This window comes from Podarcis raffonei, chromosome 16, assembly GCF_027172205.1.
Source record: "Podarcis raffonei isolate rPodRaf1 chromosome 16, rPodRaf1.pri, whole genome shotgun sequence".
Classification (NCBI taxonomy): domain Eukaryota; kingdom Metazoa; phylum Chordata; class Lepidosauria; order Squamata; family Lacertidae; genus Podarcis; species Podarcis raffonei.
In genome coordinates this window covers 13,658,634-13,675,457 of record NC_070617.1, presented here as the reverse complement: position 1 = coordinate 13,675,457, position 16,824 = coordinate 13,658,634, and the positions used below count along the sequence as shown (strand labels likewise).

The 16,824-nt window shown below is 45.1% G+C and overlaps 1 protein-coding gene across 3 annotated transcripts in view; it reads right to left on the bottom strand.

The window, feature by feature from the left end:
• The window catches only part of CAPN1 (calpain 1), a 43,333-nt gene that overhangs the window by 18,210 nt on the left and 8,299 nt on the right, over positions 1 to 16,824 (bottom strand). The window contains exons 1-7 of one of the 3 annotated variants that reach the window (XM_053368090.1): positions 12,429 to 12,532; positions 8,744 to 9,034; positions 7,167 to 7,236; positions 4,181 to 4,299; positions 2,237 to 2,370; positions 855 to 1,023; positions 224 to 307 (exon numbers count right to left, since the gene is read on the bottom strand). In XM_053368090.1, the coding sequence (XP_053224065.1) occupies positions 224 to 307; positions 855 to 1,023; positions 2,237 to 2,370; positions 4,181 to 4,299; positions 7,167 to 7,236; positions 8,744 to 9,034; positions 12,429 to 12,479 (918 nt within the window). In that variant the 5' untranslated portion in view covers positions 12,480 to 12,532. Of the gene's footprint in view, positions 1 to 223; positions 308 to 854; positions 1,024 to 2,236; positions 2,371 to 4,180; positions 4,300 to 5,027; positions 5,312 to 7,166; positions 7,237 to 8,743; positions 9,035 to 12,428; positions 12,533 to 16,824 lie in introns of those variants that run through there. The other 2 variants (XM_053368091.1, XM_053368092.1) reach the window with 2 other exon arrangements.

The window sequence follows — 16,824 nt, the reverse complement described above, 5'->3', positions numbered from 1 at the left end:
CCTCAGAATGAAGAAGGGTCCCTGCCCTCACTTTAGGCCTTCTCTCTTGACTTCTTAAAATTGTGAGGCTGAGGGCAGGGACCACCTTAGAATTGATTTGTTTAAGGTGCCCTGAGAGTTGTTGTTGTCGTTGGGGTTTTTTGGCTAAAAGGGGTCTGGACATAAATGCTGTAAATAAAAAGGAAAACAAATGATCGCCGAATAGTAGAAATGCAACAATCACCTGCTCAGCTCCAGTGACGGAATAGGCGTGGCCTTTCACCAGCTTCTTAAAAGTGACAGCCTCCATGTCAAAAGCACTTGTGATCTGAAAAAAACGGGGGTCAAAGAAGAGTAAGGATCTAAGTGATAACCTTCAAAGGGCCTCCAAGGACGTAAGACTTTGCTAGAAGGGGATGGAGCAGTCAACACACAGCACTGTATTGGATATTATGGAAGATTATATAAATATATCCTTTGTTGAAAGATAAAAAGTACTTAATTGCAAGCGCACACGGTAAGATAAGATATATATAGAGAGAAAAATAGCATCCATGTAGAAAAAAACCCAGAACCAACCCCCCCCCAAAAAAACTTGCATACATCACAAAAAAATTGTGATTGTAGTTCACCAGCCACTTAGCAGTATATCTGTTCCTCTGGCAAAATGTTTCATGCCACCGGTAAACTGCTGTGCAAAAAAAATGCACAAGCAGGCTGCTAGTAATTGTGCAATCTGTTGCATGGCGAGTTTCGGCTAGCACAGCTGTTGCACTGGAGTCTTCTGTTGCACAACAGGAAAGCTCACCTGCCCACTAGTGCAACAGCCCTTGCACTAGTGGACTATAGTGGTGGATGCAGCCCAAGGTACTCACATCAATGGAGCAACCCATGAGAGACCCCCTCTCCAGGGCCTTTAAGATGATCTGGAAGAGGTCGCTGGGCGGTTTTTGTAGGTCGTACCACTCAGTGACGCCTCCCGTGAAGTCTTCGAACCCTTCTGAGGTGCTCCCTCCCGAAAGAGCTTCATAGCAGCCGTTCACCCTACGGTGGAAGTAGCAAGACATCAAGAAGGCGCTTCGTAGTGAATCGGAACATTGCTGCATCCATCTAGCTCAGTATTGTCTGCACTGACTGGCAGCCGCTCTCCAGGGTCCCAGGCAGTTAGTCTCTCCCAACCCTACCTGGTGTTGCTGGGAATCATAGGATCACAGAGTTGGAAAGGACCCCCAGGACTCATCTAGTCCACCCCACTCAGACTAAACCCAGGACCATCTGCAAGCAAAGTAGCCGATCTACCACTGAGCCACACAAATCTCTGAACCTAAGCTGGGTAAGGCCAACTTATACATGGACCTGTTCTCCCCCCCCCCAATGCTTTTTATTGATTTTCACAAACATAAATAAAACTTAAACTTTTACATTCAACATTTTGTGTCATCTTATTTTGCACCCGGACTTCCCTCCTACCCTGCTTCAGTTTTCCTAATTTACATCTTCTCTTACAGATTCTTATTTACCCTCTATTCACATCACAGGATTTATATTAACCCTGCTACAGTTTTTAAACTTCTGCAATTAATTCATATTTGCTCCACTCCTCTTCAAACTTTGTCATTTTTGTCAATTCTGCATCCTCAAATAATTTTGTCTGCCACTCCAATAAAGTTGGGATCTCCTGGGATTTCCACTTTTGGGCCACGAGAATCCTAGCGGCAGTCGTGGCATACTGAAATAGTTTACAATCTTCTTTTCTCACGTCATCTCCTATTATCCCTGATAAAAAAGCCTCTGGTTTCTTTGGGAATGTGTATTTGAAAAGTTTTTTCAACTCATTATATATCTAATCCCAAAACTTTTTCATCTTTTCGCATGTCCACCACATGTGGTAGAATTCACCGTCCTTTAGTTTGCACTTGGACCTGTTTTAATTGTTATACATGTGGAACTGTTCTAAACTGTTTTTGCACTTTTCTTTTTTTACGGTTCAAATGATTTAGTTCTTTTATAGTTGTGTATTTCACTGTTGTAACCTGCCCTGGGGCTTTCTGGTGAGGGGTCAGTAAGAAATCTACAATGGGGGGGGGGGGAGAAATATCCTGTTTGTTCCCATTTCACAACTGGGAAAACTGAGGCTGACTCACCCTCAGGTCACAGAGTTTGCCCCGGTAGAGGTGGGACAAACACAAGTCTTTTGCACCAAATCTTTAGCCTCCCTCCCCCCGTCGACCCCAAACCAAGAGATTTAGATGCTTACTTGGCATAAGCTTTCTCGAGCAGGGCGCTCCAGAATTCGTTGCCTTCTGCGGAGTGGACAAACACAAGCTTGCCATCTTTGGTTGGGAGGAGGTCATCCACCACCACGTCGACCCACTCGCCAAACTGCCAGATCTGCACCAAGCGCAAAACAGGCAAGACAAAGGTGAACACTTTTCAACCTGGAGATGCCAGGAATTGAACCTGGTCCCTGCTGCATGTGCCCTTGATGACTCAGCGGTGGTTAAGAATGGAGGCAGGGAGGAGAGAAGATGGATGCTGTCTGCGTTTTAGATGAGAACGTACTTAATCTGTACTTCTCATCAAACCATTATGTGAGCCCAAACACAATGAGATTTACATTTCTCTGAATTTTACAACAGTAGTTCTGCAACTGAACAACCCATTTACAAAAATACATATGATAGGGGAAAGTGTTCAGAAAAACACATACTGAAGTGAAAACAGCATACAAAAAAAAATATTCTAGAAGGGGGGAACTGCTTGCAAAACAGTCAAAATAGCATACAAAAATATGTATTTCAGGAGAAATTTACATTGAAATGCTGGTGATTTTTCACAGTACTTTTTTAAAAAAAATCCAGGCTACAGACGCGAGAACTGAATTTAAAACTGGAAAAATAAGAAACTGAAATTGACAGATCTGGGGTTTTTTTCCTTAGCGGTTGTGCTCTGCACATGCTCAGAGAAAGCCATCATTAGTCCACATGTTCCAAGGTCAAGGTCCAGCATTCTGCATGAGCTCTGGTCCTGACACCTTGCTCAAATTACATTATTCCTTGCAGGTCCACCTAGTCCAGCTTTCTTTCTGCGGCCTAACAAACCCAGTTCCACTAAAGGGCAGGAAGGGAGAGAGATTCTGCAAGTGCGATTCATCAGGAAAGCTGCAGCTGTCTACCTGCAGGCACAGATCCGCAGGCTGAGCAAACACCAGGCTGTGCTCTGAATGGGAGGCACCGGGCAGTTTTCTTCCCCGCTATGCACCACACCCTTGCCACCCCCACAAACAAAGAACCTTGAAATACCAAGGCGAATCATCACCTGCGAGGTCGGATTCCACATCAGGGTGGAGTCTTCAGGTGTGGAAGACTTAAATAAGCAGCAAAGCCACCTCAGCTGGCAACAGACCAAGCCAGGCGTTGGATGGGGTGGAGCTGGGCAGAAGATAAACACCTTGAATGGCGTTCGTGCGTTTAAGGAGCCGGCTTTGGGCTAAGTGAGGGAGCCTGGAGATAACTGTAAAAACAGACTTTTTATTCTCACTCTCCTAGAATAAAAAGTCCATTTTTAAACTGATCGCCGGGCTCCCTCAGTTAGCAGAAAGCCAGAGATTATTATTATTTGTAAAGGGAATTTCTGTATGAGTTAATACCTTATTATCCCTTTGGAGTTATACTTTATCTTTGTCCTTCCAGGCTATGATTTACATTTTTGATTCATTGGGGCTTCCCTCCCCCCTTTTGGTTATGCTTGCATTTTTGTTGTTGTTGTTGTTAAATCAATTTTACACACAGAGACACACACACACACTGTTTTGCAGTATGGAAAGTGACAGAAACGTGCACAAAAAAGGTTGGGATGAACAAGTGATTAACTGGAAAGGTGTAAACACCCCACAAGGAAAATCAGAGTGATCGGAGCACAAATGCTTATTGTCGTATAAACAACTTGCAAAATAAATAAATCAGAATGAATGCTCATAAAGACTGGATACGATCTAACCTTGGTATAAGCTTTCTGCTAGCAAATCAGGGAAGAATGCTAAAATAAACACCAGAGAGATATGGAGGACACAAAGAATTTCTCTGTTGCTTTGCAAGCAGGGCTAGTCTATGTTCCTACAAAATACATCCAATTTAAAAACACAGAGAGAGCGAGACACAGTGCTTTGAGTAACAAGGTTCGCAGCAAGGCAGGTGCTCACCTGGAAGTGGAAGATGCCAGCGTACCCATTCTGGAAGCTCTGCCCATGGGGGACAACGCGGTGCAGAAGAGGGTCATTCAGGGTGAGGGAGGCAATGGCGGCCAGGAGCCAGCAGTCACCTGGAAGGAGAGGCAAAGGGAAAGCCAGCCAGTTAAAACAAAAACAACTGTGATTTATATATAGTGGTACCTCTGCTTTTGTACTTAATTCGTTCTGGAGGTCCATTCTTAACCTGAAACTGTTCTTAACCTGAAGCACCACTTTAGCTAATGGGGCCTCCCGCTGCTGCTGCCCCGCCGCCGTGTGATTTCTGTTCTCATCCTGAAGCAAAGTTCTTAACCTGAGGTACTATTTCTGGATTAGTGGAGTCTGTAACCTGAAGTGTACATAACCTGAGGTACCATTGTGTGTGTGTATAAAATTATTTGGCGAGGCTGTTGCATCCAACATTAGGGATACTCAGAGTAGGCCTGTTAGCATTAGTGGACATGACCAAGGCCCCATCTGCACTATGCATCATGCCACTCTGAGCAGATGTGGCTTCCCCCAAAGCATCATGGGAAGTGTAGTTTCATAAAGGATGCTGAAAGTTGCGAGGAGACTTCGTTTTGGAGGCATCCTGAGAGCCCCCTCATTTCAGGGAGAATCTGCTGCCCCAGAAACTCCAAGTGGAGAGAGCTTTTTCTTTTGTATTCTCCTTTCACGACCAACATGTACCTTTCCCCCCCTCGCACCCTCCCCAAAACTGCCAGTTCCTTTCATCCCTCCTCTCCGGACCTGTAACAGTTCTCCTGTCTTATTCGCTTCCTTCCCCCCCCCCATTCTATTTATTTGAACAAATATTCACCTTTCATTATTTCACCTCCTAATTCCCCTCAGAACCTCCTCTGGCCCTTTCCCGTCAGGGGAGGGAGGCCTTCCTTCCCTCACCCTCCCCAGAACTTTCCGGTCTGACAGCCATCTTCACTCAGCGGACCAGGAGCTTCTGGTGCTATGGCACAGCTAGGGCCACCTGAAACTAGAAACACCGCCTTAGCCCAAGTGGACTACAAGCTGCCTGCCCGGTTCCTGATCTTTGGGTGGGTGGGGTGCTTTCTCCAGTGTTCGAAATTAGCCAGGTGCCAGGCGCATTTTGCACCTAGCTTCCGACCACTTGCAACCAGGGTGGCACCTGATGTCTTGGGATCATTGGATCTGGACTGCTTTCATGCACAAATACCTCATCCTGTAGAATTCTATCAGTTATATTTAATCTGCATAATCGGAATGAATTTCAGGAACCAAGTTGCTTTGTCTGTGTAGCCAGAGCAGGAGCAGTCGTCATTAAGAAAAAGAGGTTGGAATTGGCCAATATACTGTACTTTTCCGTGTATAAGACTAGGTTTTTTTTACTAAAAAATAATATTAAAAAGGGGGTAGTCTTATACACGGGGGCAATCTCCCTCCATTTTCTTAATTTTGAGTCCCCCAAAATAGGGGGGGGGTGTTATACATGGAAAAATACGGTATATATGTGGACTGTCCCTGGATCAAAGGACATTTCTTCTTTAAGTTCTCAAAGCTCTTAACCTAGGTTCAAGGTTGTCATCTGAACTAGACGTTTAACTAAGAATCCATCACAGTTAGCCCGTCATTTGAAAAATAAGACTTTAGAGCTGTTTTGCCACAAAATGGCAACAAAACATTCCGCTTTGGTGACTGCAACCTTGGTTTAAAGAGCCATTTGGTGCCTAGCTTATATACCTGAGTTTTTGACAAACACTGTTTCCTCCACCCCACAAACTTAGTTGTTACTCTGAAATGCAAACTTGTTTTGGAGTAAGCGCAGACACCAGTCTGCTGTCTTTGAGCCCTGAAGCTGGCGCTCTGCCCCAGGGAGGGGTGCAGGCCGCGCAGAGGAGACCACGCCTGCCTGCAGGGCTCTGATCAGATAAATGGTGTGTGGTGTGAGAGAGGGAGGGAGGGAGGAGAAGAAACACTGAGGAGGGTGTGTTTCCTGCAGCTGTCGGGAAGTTTCCCTCGATGACCGTGACCTGACAGTTTCAAAACAGCTAAGCCAAAAGGAAAACAGCCAGGCAGGAATGGTAGGAAGGCCAGAGAGTGTGAGGGAGTCACGTCATATGCTCAGGGGGCTCTGTGGCTGCTGTTGCACAATCAGGACACACCCGGAAAGGCTCCAGTGTCCTTTCAAAATTGTACTTCTCGTCGTAACAGAAAACAAGCCATGCCGATAAAACACAGAAAAATAAACAAAGGGCCAGCAGGAAAACAACAACCAGAAATTGCATCAAAACCTTTGCCTTCCAAGTAATCAGTAGGTTTTGTCTACCTGAAGAAAACAGAAAAGCTGTCCGTCTGTTTCCAACATATAAATTTGAGCAACTTTTTTTCTTTGGGATGGGTGGTATCTTGGGCATGGCCAAGATTACGAGGGGCGGGGGGAGGACACACACCTGTCACCACCGTCTGTCTGACTCTGTCTAGCAGATTTGGAATGAAATGTCTCAACAACCGTCATTTTAAATTTCTTTTGATCCCAAGTGGTCATAAAAATCTGTCATAATCTTTCCACAAATTTCTACTTTTAGTTAGGTGTTTTTATTTATTTACTTGATTATGGGTGGGGGCAGCTGCCCCACCTGCTCCCCCAGCTACACCCATGGGTGTTGTCCAACTAACTCCCACCCCAGAACACACCCACTGAAATCAACAGACATGGCTAAGGGCTTCCCATGGACACCTGGCTGCAAAAACTGGAAGGGCACCCTTTGGCCTGATCCAGCAGCCAAGCTCTTCCTAGGATCTCCTATACAACAAAGACCACAGCCTTGTCCTGCAAGAAGCAGGGGAGTGAGGTGGGAAAGAACCAAGGGTGCGTGAGAGAGGAAACCTGGCTGCAGTGACCCCCAACCTCTCCCTGCTTTTGAGGGTGCTTAGCGCCCATCTCTGGCAGACAACCTCACAGCTTCAGGTGAACCCTCCTTACCCAGAGCTCCTTGACAGACGTCTGTGCGGGTCGCCCCATCCACAATGAAGAGAGGGTTGCGGCACAGTTCCTGAAATACACAAGAGGGAGGCGGGCTGTTTTGTTGTTGTTGTCGCTGCTGTTGCTGCTAGATGCCTAAGAGGAAGAGCCTGCTGTATCAGGGTAAAGGTAAAGGGACCCGTGACCGTTAGGTCCAGTCGTGACCAACTCTGGGGTTGGAGCGCTCATCTCGCTTTATTGGCCGAGGGAGCCGGCGTACAGCTTCCAGGTCACGTGGCCAGCATGACTAAGACGCTTCTGGCGAACCAGAGCAGCGCACGGAAACGCCGTTTACCTTCCCGCCGGAGTGGTACCTATTTATCTACTTGCACTTTGACGTGCTTTCGAACTGCTGGGTGGGCAGGAGCAGGGACCGAGCAACAGGAGCTCACCCCGTCGCGGGGATTCGAACCGCCAACCTTCTGATTGGCAAGTCCTAGGCTCTGTGGTTTAACCCACAGCGCCACCCGCGTCCCATCAGGCCAAAAGGGGCCCCCAAATATAGTCCAGCATCTTGTTCTTGCAGTGGCCACACAGATGCCTCTGGGAAACCCGCAAGCAGGACCTGAGCTCAAAGAGCACCTTTTTCTCCTGCAGTTTCCAGCAACTGGTATTCAGAAGCACTGCATTATGATTTGCCTCTACCTAGGAAAGGGGGAAAGGAATTGCAGGTTGAGGGGCTGGCGGGCCGGCTGCCTAATGCCAAAGTTGCACCAGCCCTTTATCTTGTTTACCTTTTAGACAACTATCAGGCAGGGAGGGCTTTTGATCATCAGGGCCATGTGTACTCTGCACATTAAGTAAAAAGTGAAACTCTTTTCCCCGAGGAAAGCTCAGCTCTGTAGCCTGCCTTAAAAATGCAGGTTAAACCTATATGCATATTCTTTTACATTCTCCATAATTAATTCCACTGTTTTGCTTTTACCACTTTGCTTAATTCATTCTGGCATGAAGCCTTGACTATTGGGAATCCTATTTGGCTTCGGGGAGATTAGCAGACATTACTAGGCGAACACAGGTACTGAGTCAGCCTAATCAAGCTCAGTGTTGTCTGCACTGACCGGCAGTAGCTCTCCAGATTTTCAGGTGGGCGTCTTTCCTTGCTTTACCTGGAGATGCTGAGTAAAGGCAGCAAGTCAGCCAGATGCTCCACTATCGAATCCACACTCTCTAACATGTACTCTCCATACCCCATAAGGGCTACAAACTTGAATGTAAAAAGGAGGTTCTCAGGAAGCTGAATTTTCAGACCAGTAACACAACTCTGCGGCTTTCTTGTGTTCCCGAAGAACTGAAGCTTACCTGCACAGAACTACTACGCCCATTTTCTAGATGGGCTAAACCAGGGAAACTCGGCCCTCCAGATGTTTTGGGACTACAACTCCCATGATCCCTAGCTTACAGGACCAGTGGTCAGGGATGATGGGGACTGTAGTCCCGAATTTGCCTATGCCTGGGTAAACTGATGCCAATAGCAAGACATAACTCGAGGTCAAAGATATTCTGGGTTGCAACCTGTGCCATTTCTTGAGTCTCACCGTAGGCCGTTTCCACTTGACTCCGTAAGTCTTGGAGGAGTTCGGCCCAAGCTCCTTGAAACCCAGGGAAGAGGCCGTGGCGGGGAAGGTGTCATCCCTGAAAAGGGCTCCACTCTGCAAGCACTCGTTGCGAAGCCTCTCGTAATCCTGGTTCAGGTACTTGATTGCATTCTCGTTTTTACCCAAGCCCAGGTCTTTGGCCCGCTGCTTCTGGACCTGAGCGGAGACCCCCGTGCAATAGATAGGCACAATGACCTCTTCTGACATCTCGGGCAATTGGGTGAAGCCCTCCTGAAACAGATAAAGATGGCATTAAACACACAGAGCTTTGGTTCAGTGGTAGAGCATCTGCTTGGCATGTAGAAGGCTCAATCCTCAGCATCTCCAGGTAAGGCTGGGAGAAAGTCCCTGCCTGAAACTCTGGACAGTCGCTGCCAGTTCGTTTAGACAGTGCCAAGCTAGATAGACCAAAGTTCTGAATCAGTGTAAAGCATATTCCTAGGTTCCTAGACAGAAACGTGCATATTTCTCAGAGCAGTATGGAAAATTGCCAATGGAACAGGCCAGGCAAAACAAAAAGGGAGTACAGAGCACCATCAGTATAGCCCCCCAACCTTTCAGATTTCCTCCTGCCCCTCCTGGCTCTTTAAGAATGCTAAGTCTCTAGTCCTCACAATTACTGAGAGGGAAATGGATAGGGCTGTCATACGTCTGGGATTTCCCAGACATTACCAGGATTTCAAAGGTGGAAGTGAAGTCCGGGCGGGGTGCGCGGAGGGGATTTCTCAAAGGCAGTGGTTTGTCCTGGATCTTCAGCAAGTAAACGGAGAAATAGCATGTGTTTTTTGATGTTTCCATAAAAATGAAAGTGCAACAACTTCCGGGTTTTCCTTTAGAAAGCTCAACAATTTTGGGGGGTGCCCTGGTTTTTACTTTTTGAAATACGGCAACCCTAGAAAATGGAAGCTTTGGTATCATTATCATTATTTATTATATTTGTTAATTACTTTATATACACAGAGTGCCTCAAAATGACTTAAGAATAAAGTAAAATACAGACAAAGTACACTATAAGCCAAATTAAGAAAACAAAACACTGCACAATATGATTACGTTAGTTGGATGGAAGGGGACATCTTTCCAGAATCCTATGGAATGTAGCACTGCCTGTGAAAATATCTTTCCTTTTGAAGAAAATGGTCCAAAACCTGCTGAAATTTGTTCTTTTAATTACTTCTACAAACCCCACAGAAGGACTGCAACTCAGTGGCAGAACACCTGCTTTGCCTGCAGAAGGTCCTGAGTTCAGTTCTTGGCATCTCCAGTTTAAAAAAGGATCAGGGAACAGGTGTTGGGGAAGACCATTTTCTGCTCAGCTGAGCAATCCAAACCCCTGGAGACCCTGAAGAGCTGCTGCCAGTTAGTGCAGACAATATTGGGTTAGGTAGACAAATAGTCTGATCTTATCTAAGGCAGCTTCCTATGTCCCAAGTAAACCATGAGGGCTAGAATCTCACATCACACATTTAATGCACTTATGCTACTTTAAGCATAATGACATAATAATAATAATAATAATAATAATAATAATAATAATAATAATAATACCCTGCCCATTTGTCTGGGTTTCCCCAGCCACTCTGGGCGGCTTCCAACAGAATATTAAAAACACAATAAAACATCAAACATTTAAAACTTCCCTGAACAGGGTTGCCTTCAGATGTCTTCTAAAAGTCAGATAGTTGTTTATTTCCTTGACTTCTGATGGGAGGGCGTTCCACAGGGCAGGTGCCACTACCAAGAAGGCCCTCCGCCTGGTTTCTGTAATCTCGCTTCTCACAGTGAAGGAACCCCCAGAAGGCCCTTGGCACTGGACTTCAGTGTCTGGGCTGAATGATGGGGTGTATTAATTCAGGATATTATTATTATTATTATTATTATTATTATTATTATTATTATTATCATCATCTCATCCACATCATCAGCGTCTCCCCCCAAGAGTGCTGGGAACTGTAGTTTGTTCACAGCATTAACCTCACAGAGCTCAAACTTCCAGCACCTTTAACAAACTACTATTTCTAGGTTTGTCCATGACTGCTCACCTGGCAGAAGAGTGCTTCAGGTGTATCAGGTGTTGATGTCACCTGACTTCCTTTTTTAGAGGAAGGGTTGTAGCTGAGTGGTAGAAGGAGCACAGGTCAAATCCCTAGCATAGCTGGGAAGACCCTTGTCTGAACCTTGGAGGGCTGTTGCCAGTCGGACGCCCTTGCCTGCAGATGGAGCCTTTTTGTGCAAAAAGTTACAAGCTTTGCCGCTGAGTTACAGGCCTTCCTCCCAAGTTGCACTCGTCTGGAGCACAGCGGTTGCAGAAGGAATGCAAGGGGGGGAATGCAGAAGGCAGCAGTCTGGAGACCAATTTCCCCGAGACTCCCATCTTGCTTGCTTTTAAAGAAAAGCAAGTTTCAGCTTCCTAGCTCTTATGGCTGTGAAGACAAGCTTGAACACAAGAAGAGCTCTGCTGGATCAGGCCCAAGGCCAAGCATACTGCCTCCAGCGATGGAAGCAGGGCGTCACCAACAGGGTTAATAGACACTGATAGCCTTATCTTTCATGAATTGGAGAGTTGGAAGGGACCCCGAGGGCCATCTAAGTCCAAACCCTGCAATGCAAGCATCTCAACACATGGTCTCCCATCCAATTTGAAACCATACCGGACCCTGCTTAGCTTTGCAAACGTGCAAGCCAATCTATTGCTGCACCACCAATCCTCTTTTAAAGCCATCCAAGTTGGTGGCCATCACTGCCTCCTGGGGGAGCAAATTTCAACTGTGTGAAGTCTCCCCCCTTTTTTGCCTGTCCTGATTCTTTCAATGCTCAGCTTCACCCATGAGTTGTAGTGTTAAAGAGAGTGAGAGAGAAAAATCCCCTACCCAGTTCTTTTTTTCTAAAAAAAAAAAAAATGTTTAGGGGTACTCTCATTTTGACTCAAGAAAACCACCATTTTATAGTTCGAATCAGGAAAAATAAATGCAGTAAATGGTCGCTTGCCTCTTCTCTATGCTAAGAAGTCCCAAATGTTGCACACTTTCCTTGAAAGAGGCATGCCGGCAATGCCTCGTGTCATCTCAGAAGCCAGGGGTTAGGGAAGGAGGCTTTGAAATCATGCAAAGGAACTGCAATTATCCTAATCTGTTGCATTTGCATAATCTATGCGGGTTGTGGAATCCAGCTTCTCTAGGAGCAGAATTTGGGTTAGGTAGACATAGAGGTGTGCTTTAAAAAAAATATAAACAAACATGGAGTGCAGATAAGGAAAGAGGAGAAAATTGGTCCAGGTTGCATTTCAAGGCCAAACGACTCAATTCACATGTTTCAAAAAAAACCCTCAAGCTGTCCTGTGAATTTTGCATTCATCTGAATTTTGCGACGCAAAAGTGTGTTACTAACATGCATTTCGCGTATTGAAATGCACATATCAACGAAGATAACATAAACAACGCATAAATATTTGAAGAAACTCCTTTGTGAAAAATAAATAAATGTGTCTGATAGGGAAGAGTCCTCTAAAATGCTGATGAATTTCCATGTGGGTCTTTCGAATAATAATAATTGCAAACCGATATAGAAATGTGGAGAACTGTGAGGCTGTAAAAAATGAGAAACCGAAACTGAGGGATCCACTCACCCCTACAGACTGCCAACGCTTGCAAAATGCCATCTGTCCTATCCATGGCATTCCAGCTCCAAGCAGTCAGAAGCCCAAAATGGTATCAGCAACTGTATCAGAGCCTCTCTCTCTCTCTCTCTCTCTCTCTCTCTCTCTCTCTCTCTCTTTCTCTCTTTCTCTCTTTCTCTCTTTCTCTCTTTCTCTCTGCACAGCTACATCTGCTGAATAGCAAGACAGATCACCTTCCCTTGCGCCAGTTCTGCTGGCTGTTCATTTGTAGAGAGGAATGTCAGGGTTTATGTACATATCCTTGCCTGGAATGGGGACTCTCAGACCTGGAAGCCTCAGATCATATCTAAAGTTAATCCTACTCAGAGGAGATGCGTTGAAATTAATGGACATGACGAACTTAGGCCTTTAAAAAAAGTATTTTCTTCTTACTGTTAATACAGTAAGTAGACAGACAGACAAATAAGGATGAAGTACCGTATTTTTTGCTCTATAAGACTCACTTTTTCCCTCCTAAAAAGTAAGGGGAAATGTGTGTGCGTCTTATGGAGCGAATGCAGGCTGCGTAGCTATCCCAGAAGCCAGAACAGCAAGAGGGATCACTGCTTTCACTGTGCAGCGATCCCTCTTGCTATTCTGGCTTCTGGGATTCAGAATATTTTTTTTCTTGTTTTCCTCTTCCAAAAACTAGGTGCGTCTTGTGGTCTGGTGCGTCTTATAGAGCGAAAAATACGGTATTCCAAACTATTATTCTATTACTACTACTACTACTACTACTACTACTACTACTACTACTACTATTTTTTAAAATAAAACAACAACAACAATGCTGTAGAGGGCAAATGTCATTTAGGAATTTCCACCTCGGGAATGTAAATATTTTGGGCTGTCCCTGGAAGACAGGTTCTGGAGTTCAGCCCAGCTTTGGGGAAGGTTTAGCACACATTTGCAGGAAAAGGTGTGTGGGGTGAGGGATGAAAACAAAGTTTAAAGCAAATGTGATGAAAGATCTATTGCAAAAAGAACAGATATTTGGTGAATGCTGTTCCTCAGGAAAGGCTCCTCCAAAGAAATCCATTTTTTTTCACTGACTTACTAGTACTTTGCGCCAGCAAAATCGTCTCTTCGGACTAGGGATAAATGAATCTCTCATTTCTTGTTTCTCAGTTTTCGAATCTCAAATTCAGTTCTCCATATTTCTCTAGTAATTTGGTTGTGCTTTTTAAAATTCTTACGGAAATTTGTCAGGGTTTCAGTGCCAATTTCTCTTAATAAACTGATGGCTGTATCTAGACCAACTGGAAAAATTGGGTTGTATCCAGCAAAGAGTAGATACAGTGAAATTGTATTTCACTGTATCTATTCTTTGTTGGATACAACCCAATTTTTTGTGTGCTGTTTTGACTAACATACACATTTTTTTTTTTGCTAGCAATTTTATCAGTTTTACTAATATATGCATTCTTATGCACACTTTCCTCTAATAAGCACACTTTTGTAAACACTGGTTGGTGGGAGAACTGCACTGCAAATTTCAGAGAAATGCACATTTTGAAGGATACCAATCTCTGGGTTCATGCATTGGTTCGACAAGTGTGAATTAGGTTGTTTCTTCTTAAGATGGAAACAAGATCCAATTTCTTCCCCAATCCCTACTCTGGAGTCTAGCAAAATATCCTTCTTCCTCTGCTTTGCTGGTACAGTCGTACTTCAGAAGTTAAACAGAATCCGTTCCAGAAGCCCGTTTGGTTTCCAAAACGTTTGACTTCCAAAGCGTGGCTTCTCATCAGAAGCCCTGTCGGACGTTCAGCTTCCAAAAGAACGTTTGAAAACAGGAACACTCACTTCCAGTTTTCAATCATTCGGGAGCTGGAACATTCAACTCCCAAGGTACGACTGGAGCCGAGGTACGACTGTAATTCCAAATTCATAGATATGGGATTTTTAAAAGATTTTATTTCTTGCAATCTTGAATGCAGGGTATGTGTGAGTTGGGTAAAGCAGTGTGGAGGGCTGGCTTTCGCTATGTCTGGGGAGGTTTACAGAGTTTGTGCATGTGCAGAAGATTAACCCAACACAAGTCAATTAGATGAGACATTTGGCATGCACATAAAGACATCCACCCACCCCACCCTTGGCAAGGCGAGCCTGGGAGCACCATACCCTCCGGCCACGTTTATGACCCGAGGTGTGCAGAAAGTGGTCAGAGAAAAAGTTTTCTGTTTCTCATAATGCTAGAAGCTCCAGGACATCCACGGAAGCCGGTTCAGGAGGACAGACAAAAGGAAAGTCCTTCTTCACACAGCACATAGTTGAAACTATGGAACTCACTTCCACAGGAGGCAATGGGGCCACCAACTTACTTGGCTTTAAAAGAGGACTGGACAAATGGAGCCTCCAAGTTCAGAGGCAAGTGCACTGCCAAATACCAGGGGCTTGGAATAAACAGCAAGGATGGATTGCCACATCTCATGAGCTTCCAGGAGCCATGAGGCTGTCCACTCTTGAGAAAGGAATCCCAGACCAGAGAGATGGCCTCCCCCGCTTTCTATTCTTTATAATTTTATTTCTATAAGTTGTCAACAAATAAACAATCCAACAACATTTCAAATTTAGCAATCATTCCACCTACGACTTCCCTTCCCTCCATGGTTCCCTCAAAATTTCAATTTATGCTGCATATTATAGTTACTCTATACCTTCACCTTACCTCAATAGGCTTCCTCAACCTCGGCCCTCCAGATGTTTTGAGACTACAGCTCCCATCATCCCTGACCACTGGACCTACTAGCTAGGGATCATGGGAGTTGTAGGCCAAAAACATCTGGAGGGCCCAGTTTGAGGAAGCCTGACTCACAATAAAAACTAAAAAGTTCGCCTCCACTGCTGCTCTTACTCAAATCCTATTTGCATTCTAACATTTTTTTTTACACTGCGCTTTTAAGTATTCTGCAAACGTTTTCCAATTTTCTTTAAAACCAGTTCTCTTTCTGGTAGTCTGATCTGACAACACCATTTCTACACTTTCGTGAGTGGGACAGTGACTGTGTGAATTAATGAATAAATAGATAGATAATTCCTGGCAAGGCTAATAGGTGTTCAGCCAGCATCCACCTGCTGGCCTTCATACTTACAGGCAGGCCTGTCAGCTTCCTTCTCTTCTGTCTCCGTTTTGCAGACAGGAAGGAAAATGGAGACAAAACTAGAATTAATTGCCTCCGTCTCTTGTTGGCTTTGGCTCTGGCTCCGCCTCCTGTGGGGCTCCCCTCCTCCTGCCCACCCACCCCAGTCCCAATTGGCAGTACCCGCAAAATGCTAATAGGGCTGCCATTTTTTTTCAAGCCAGAAGACCAAGGCAACAATCAATGGGTTAGATGGAAGAGACTGCAGAGAAAGGGAATCTTATAAACCTGTCAGCCGTTAATACCTTCCCCCTTCCATTTGCATTAATATCATGACAGGTCTTTCAGGTAAAGCCAGGCACAGAGATAACCCGGCTCCGAGTGAGTCACCCTCGCCGCAACCCTCTCCTTTGTACGTACTTTTGCGCCTGGCGCACTGTACTCAAAAGCCACACCCGAGCAAGAAATTAATGTGTTTAGACTTGCGAAAGGTATTATCAGGGGGAGAAAAGGTGAGCAAAACACAAGAATCAACAAGACCCGTTTGCTCAGAATTTGAGAGCTTTTGTTTTTCCACCCCCCCCCACCAAAAACAGTAGAATACCCTGGGGCGGTGTTTGAAGACTTTGGCTCCAAAGATCACAACTATTGAAGTTGTGATGGGCAGTGGATATGCCTCCAGTTGCATTCAGTGCTAGTCCTGCTCAAAGTAGACCCACTGAAAATAACGGAAATGACTAATGTAGAGCCATTCATTTCAATTAATCTGAGTAAGATTAGCACCAGATATAATCCTTTGGTTTGGCAGACAAAGAGCTCTGTATAGTTCAAAGGTTTGTCCATAGGCTCAGGCTTCTACTGGGCTCCTTGCATTTCACCTCACCAGTCCTCAATGGGCACCAACCATCGCTGATCTTGTCAATATTGTAAAACCGCTGGTTGCTCCAGAAAAACACAACAGCTCCCCAATTTGGCACCTCCCCTTCTCCATGGGGGGGCATGTTATCTGTTTATCAAAAGTGCCGATCTGAGGATTTGAAGCTGTATAGCAACGGATCTCAGATCAGACACAGAACAGAACAACAGACCTATTTAATTAATAAATTGGGTGTTGCTGGAGATGTCGGCCATGTTTGTCGGGGCAGATGGGAGTTATTGTTCAGCAACACCTTGAGAGTCAAAGTTATATCACCCCTCCTCTAAATAATTGCATGGGCAGTACCTATCCCTGAAGGGAACTTTAGTAAATCCGTCCTCTAGGTTCTCAGGGGGTAAAATGTTAA